The 6,074-nt window shown below is 31.4% G+C and overlaps 1 protein-coding gene across 1 annotated transcript in view; it reads right to left on the reverse strand.

Annotated features, from left to right (window-relative positions):
* Positions 1 to 6,074, reverse strand: part of LOC106680073 (zinc finger SWIM domain-containing protein 5) — a 120,002-nt gene that overhangs the window by 11,312 nt on the left and 102,616 nt on the right. Inside the window, exons 10-13 of the mRNA XM_014419540.3 lie at positions 4,898 to 5,446; positions 4,379 to 4,545; positions 2,574 to 2,818; positions 458 to 597 (exon numbers count right to left, since the gene is read on the reverse strand). Of these exons, the coding sequence (XP_014275026.2) occupies positions 458 to 597; positions 2,574 to 2,818; positions 4,379 to 4,545; positions 4,898 to 5,446 (1,101 nt within the window). The remainder of the gene's footprint in view (positions 1 to 457; positions 598 to 2,573; positions 2,819 to 4,378; positions 4,546 to 4,897; positions 5,447 to 6,074) is intronic.

Consider the following 6,074-nt stretch of genomic DNA (forward strand, 5'->3'; position numbering starts at 1 on the left):
AATAAAAATGTATAATAAATATAAACGACTTTAGACCACTAAAATGTAAGAATATAAATATCACTATGGATCCCTCAGACACACCTGTCATGCTGAGATCTAGATTTAAAAAGAATATTTTTCTTTAAAAATTTGTTCAAATAAGGAATATAATTTAATTATTCTTGAAAAATTTAAGCTAGGATCTCTATAAAATTAAAAGGAACATTAAATGAAGTATATAGATTAAAATTATCAATTAACTAAGCGTACACAACTTTTTAAACATATTTTAAAATTTTCCAATTCATTTTTATTTTATTTTTAGATCATTTATAAGTCATTGATCAATCATCTGCAACATCAATTATCAATAATCAATGAAATATTTCAAATTCATAATGTTTTAGAATGTGAAGTTAAACATACACATACATATTTTAAAACAGACTGATTAAGTATTAAAAGCAATGCTTACCTTTTGCAGCACTTAACATGGTTGAGGAAAGAGCACACTGCTGGGTTTCAATATGACCTAGAGTAAACCATCTAGGGTAACGACTAAGTACACCATTTAGAGGGTCATCACTATCTTCATGATCTTCAAGTATAGGCAATCTTAATCATAAAAAGTATTTCATTAATTTTTTTATACTTTAGAACTTTCATATAAATACATATATTTTATTTATTTGAGAAAACATATATAGTGAGGGAGGGTTACCCCATTTGTTAGGCAAAAAATGGAATAATAAGAATGAAAATATTAGTCAAAGTGTATTGATATGTCAATATATAAACCAAAAACAAGCGTAAACTTCTTTTTAAAACTAGAATGACTTCAGACAACACTTTTATCCTCTAAAAAACTTATCTCTAAATACACTATTTACGAATTTAAAAAAAAAAACTTAAACTAAATTAATTATTTATTGTGAACAACTTTATTTTCAGTGTTCGTTTTTCTAGTGGGATTCATTTACCATTAATAAATATCAACTAAGATGAATGAGTAAAATCATTTGAACCACATTACACCCACCCATGATTTTTTATTTTAAAAATCTATAACATATAGTGTGTTTGTATAACATACATAACTGTTATAAAAATGCTTATTGTTGTGTAGTTTTATACTAAAAACCATGGGTGTAATGTGGTCCAATTGATTTTCCTCAATCATTTTGATAGATATTTATCATTCAAATATATTATTCTAGGCATCTTGATATTTATAACTAAGAATAACTGATATAAATGTACAACATAAACCTAAAAGGGTGAGATCAACAGTCCTTTAACTTTCAATCACTCTTCACAAGTCCTTTTTTTTTTTGGTGACTAATAATAATGGAGAGAAATGGGGCGAGACCACATAGAGCTAACTGGAAATACAAAGTAAGCATAACTTCCTACTTTATAACTCTAGGAATTTCACTCCTTTAAAAATAATTTTAGACTGAGTAAAATCTCTTACCTCAGTGAAATTAATATGAAAAATCATCAGCTTTACTCATACATTCAATCAGAGGATTCTCTTGGTAGCAATTGATGACCGAGAAGTGTAACAAATGTTGATCATCAATTGAAATACCTAGTCCTGAGAGATGTGCTCTTACTTCACCAACAACCAGCCATGGGTTCAGCTAGCAGGTTAGTAGAGGGGAAATAGGCATACCTGTATAGAGGTAGCATTCATACTTTGCTGGCAATTGATTCGTCAGGGATGACAGACCTCAGGAGGCGACCAATTTATAAGGTTCAGCTCAATGTATCACTACTGATGATAATTGAGTTTCTTGTATTTCTACAACATGGTCACTGACAAATGTCTTCCCTGGTGAGGTTCTCCATGACAGCAATGGTCAAAACTCAAACACGGACAAAATTATCAAATTGATGAAGGAAACATCTAAAGAACGCTATTAATAAACTTGGCAAAAAGATGAGCTCCAAAGAGAGCTCTAAGACCGAGAGGGTGATACTTTTCAAGGGATAAACCCTTAATTTAGAGATAAGTAGCAATTGATGACTAAGAAGCAATCATTGGCCATCAACTTGAATAGCCAGAACTGAGAAACATGCTCTTGCATTAAGTAATGATTAACAACATCTCAACCAATGGTTCATCTGGCTGGTCTGTGGAGGGGAGATGAACAAGCCTGTGCAGAGATGAATGGTAATTAATTCATACCTCATTGATAATCAATTCGTAGGTCAATAAAAGGCTTTATTACTTATTGGGTTTATTTCTCACACATTGCTTTCATTTACTGTACCTAATATGAAATTTGAGAACATACTGAGAGGGAACTCAGGGAACAATACCATTGAAAAGGGCCACAAAATCTATATCAACAGAACTATTCTTTGGTCATTGGAATCACAAAAGTGAGAAACCACCATACATGTGGGGAATTGGTAAAAACAATGCTGTGACAAACAAAGGCTCAATTGGCTAGAACACTAGACAGAATTACACAGTAAAAATTAGTACATAATTATATAAATATTTACATTGTATATATCATATAATTTTATATTACCATTACATGTAAAATTTTATACAAAACTATATGAAATAAATAATTTACCTCATTGCTCTTAAGCCAACTTCATATGCAAGATCCGGGTAATAATTAAGAAGTGCATGAAAGAGAAACCTAGCAAATGTATGCATAGGTATACTCTCGGGATGGATCCCAATTCCTAAACCACTAGATGGGCCTCCTTCCAATAATACAATAGCCTGTCTCCTTAAAACAGCCACCAAACTATTGTCCATTTCCATTTCTTGAAGCTTAGCAATTAGTCGGTCTTCTTGTTTACACGCCTTTTCCTGGGAAAAAATAAACAATTATCAGTTACGTACTATTAAAAAGTTAAGGTTCACTGATTTTTTATTTTATAGGTGTAACAGAAAGATGAACTTTTCACTATGATTAGAGATGGTAGAGGATTAGTTTTGTGCAGTCATCAGTTAAATAACCTTTCAAAGAATAGGATAAGTGAAACTGGCTGATTATATAATAAAAGAAAATAGGTAATGTAAATAGAGGGCAGGAGGAAAGAATAGCCAAAATAATTTATGAAATTAGAGTTGATGGAGAAAGGTCAAGATTTGGGAGGTTGTGAACTTTTTTTGTTCAATAAATTGTGGATTTAATTAGAATTTCTGCCAGTGGCCATTATTCAGAGGGGAGGGGGGAGAATGTTTATTTTAAGAGGACATAAATTATTGCTGAGGAATAATTTTTTTTTGCATGTAATTTGTATTTTATTTATTTTGAGGATTTTAGTTTTAAAGGGAGCTTTCGTTTTTAAACAACATTATTCAATTCTGTGTAATCTTGTAATTTTTCATGCTTCTTTCTTGTCATTATTATGGCTCTAGTAACTCATAATAATACTACATCTTATCATTCCTTTGCAACTGTTGCTCTGGGAAAGTTGAATGCTTTGGATGCCTAAGTTTATAACTTTAACTCCTAAAGTGCATGATAGGACCTCTTCCATCTTCTTGCTATTAGATTCAGGTTATGTGGACATAGTAGGGAAACTTGCAAGTATATTTATAAGCAAACCCTCAGGAAGCAGATGTACAGGCTATAAGATTGAGCTTTGACAAAAAATATCAAAATCTCTTTCTTTCTTAAGTTGCCCTTGCCTAGTCTTGCCCAAAAATAGAGGATCAAGCTTAGGGTAGTACATTGCAGGTGTCCAGGGATGCTTTCCATTGCATATCATGGTTAGATACGAATCTGTTAAACTTAACTCGCCAGAATGTACCATTCTTTTCTGGCCAGCCATTTGTTTGAGAACAATTTTACTAATGGTTTATGTCCTTAATTTTCATTCACACTTCAGGTCAATCCAAAATTTCGATATTTGTTTGATTCCTTGAATATTTTCTCTAAATTCTATACATCACACCTGTTATTAACTAACTCAAATTATCTTTTAGCAGTGGAATTTCTTAAAGAGAAATATAAAAATTCTCACTGAGTCTTAACCCACTATACAACCCAATTTTTAAATATCAGCATGCACAAGGATGAGGATGGAGAGTCTATGAGTACATTATTAGACTGTATTAACTCAAATTTTAAGACAATTGAGATGTTGGAAGGGTGTCGACTCTTACTAAGTATTCTGGACCAATACATGAAGATGGAATATGGCACCATATGAGAAATAATTCAGTATAATGAATACAAATACCTGAATATCTCTACCAGCATCAGAATACAGAAACTGAAATGGTTTGGCCTATATTTTCATATTTATATTCTCAAATAAAATATGTTTTTTTAACAATAAAATATTATTTTTAATAAAAATAATAATTTATAGCCATTAAAACAAAATAATAATTACAATAATCAAAATATATTATCACCTGAGCATACAGTCCTGCTGGCATTATGCGTTGCTGACCAAGTCCTATTAAAGCTACTTCCACAGCTAGGGTCAGATAAGTTTCAGACCGATCTCTTGAACCAACAACTGCAATATGGTGGTATTTTGGAGGAACAGAAGAACCTGAATCATCAACTCCCACAGGATCTATAATGACAAATAGTTATTTATTCATTAGGTTTTTTCGAGTTTTTGCTCCATTTGCAAATATACTGGGGCACCCTGGATATGTACAGTATAAATAGGAAGATTATTGTTCTGAAATAATCTGAACATGAAAAAAAAAATTAATGCTAGGGCTCATAATTGTACTAGCAAGTTTTAAGTTCTATGAAATAGGAGAATCCTTTATTGAATGTAAAGCACAAATAGGAGTGTCTCCTAAACATTGAACAATCATTAATAGGATGTCCAGTTATTGCCCAGATTTATTTTGAATAATATAAAAGATAGTCAAGATTAGTTAACTTTAAGTAAAAAAAAACAAAAACATTCTTACCAAAATATGAAGGTGGTCTTGGTGTATGGTCATCATTAACTATAGAGGCTTCTGCGAGTGTATCAAATAAACAGCCAATAGGATCTAAAGGATGACCTATCCAACCATCAGCCCACATTGCATTGGCACATGCTTTACTGGAACAGGAAGTTTGGTTTTCACAGGATTTATTCTCCTTTTTTAAGCAACATTTTACAGCACAATTACTTGAGCATCTATTTGCATTAATTCTATGGTTTTCATAGCAACGAGAGGAATATTGTCTGTACTGGCATTCACTAAATCTTTGGTTACAATATCGGTAATCATAATATCTAGAATGATCTGAATATTTGCATTTAGAAGTACATGCTTGTTGGCTATCCCCACATTTTTGGGTATTGGATTTATTCTCATTTTGTTCTTGTTGACTTTCATGCCATCTTCGTTGAGCAGTCAGTTGTTGCTGTTTCATAGTTCTAACAACTGCCACGGCTAACCTCAGAGCTGCAGTTTGATGGCCATGTGATCTAAGTGCATCAACACGTGCAGCACAAATTGGTAAGGCCTCTAAAAAATAAAAATAAATAACAAATTTTAATACAGACAATTAATTTCCTTTACTTCAATTATGGTACAATTCTATTATTTTCATTTTTTATTTATTTTCGTAGTGATTAATGAATCCAGTAATGTTGTAGGCTGACAAAAGCTAAAATGTGGAGAAGATTCTAAGACATTTTGAAAGCATAGTGTTAGGAGAAAAAAAAATCAAATTTCCAGGTCTAACTAATGGACTAGTATTGCATTGTCAACAAAAAAATTAAACTAAATTTTAAACCAAAAAACTCCTACTGATAAATTCCCAAAATTTTATACTAATAATTCAAAACCAACTTCATCAAAAATCGATTGTATGTATTGGTACTCAGAATATGAAAATAGTACAAAAAAAATATATATATAGATAAAAAATATATATATTCACATGCAGTAACTGTTAACACATAATTGGCCATTTTAATATGATCATGCAATGCCAGTGGTTCCCAAACTTTTTTCGCCGCAGCACCCAGGTTAAGTTGAAAAAAAATTTGTTACACCCTTCTAGAACTAGAAAAAAAAAGATTAAGGCACAATTATCCTAAAAGCGGTTAAATATCTAGTTAAAGAAGAAAAAACAGTGCAAATTAAATGC

The sequence above is a fragment of the Halyomorpha halys genome, unplaced genomic scaffold (assembly GCF_000696795.3).
Source record: "Halyomorpha halys isolate HHAL.00 unplaced genomic scaffold, Hhal_1.1 Scaffold240.1, whole genome shotgun sequence".
Classification (NCBI taxonomy): domain Eukaryota; kingdom Metazoa; phylum Arthropoda; class Insecta; order Hemiptera; family Pentatomidae; genus Halyomorpha; species Halyomorpha halys.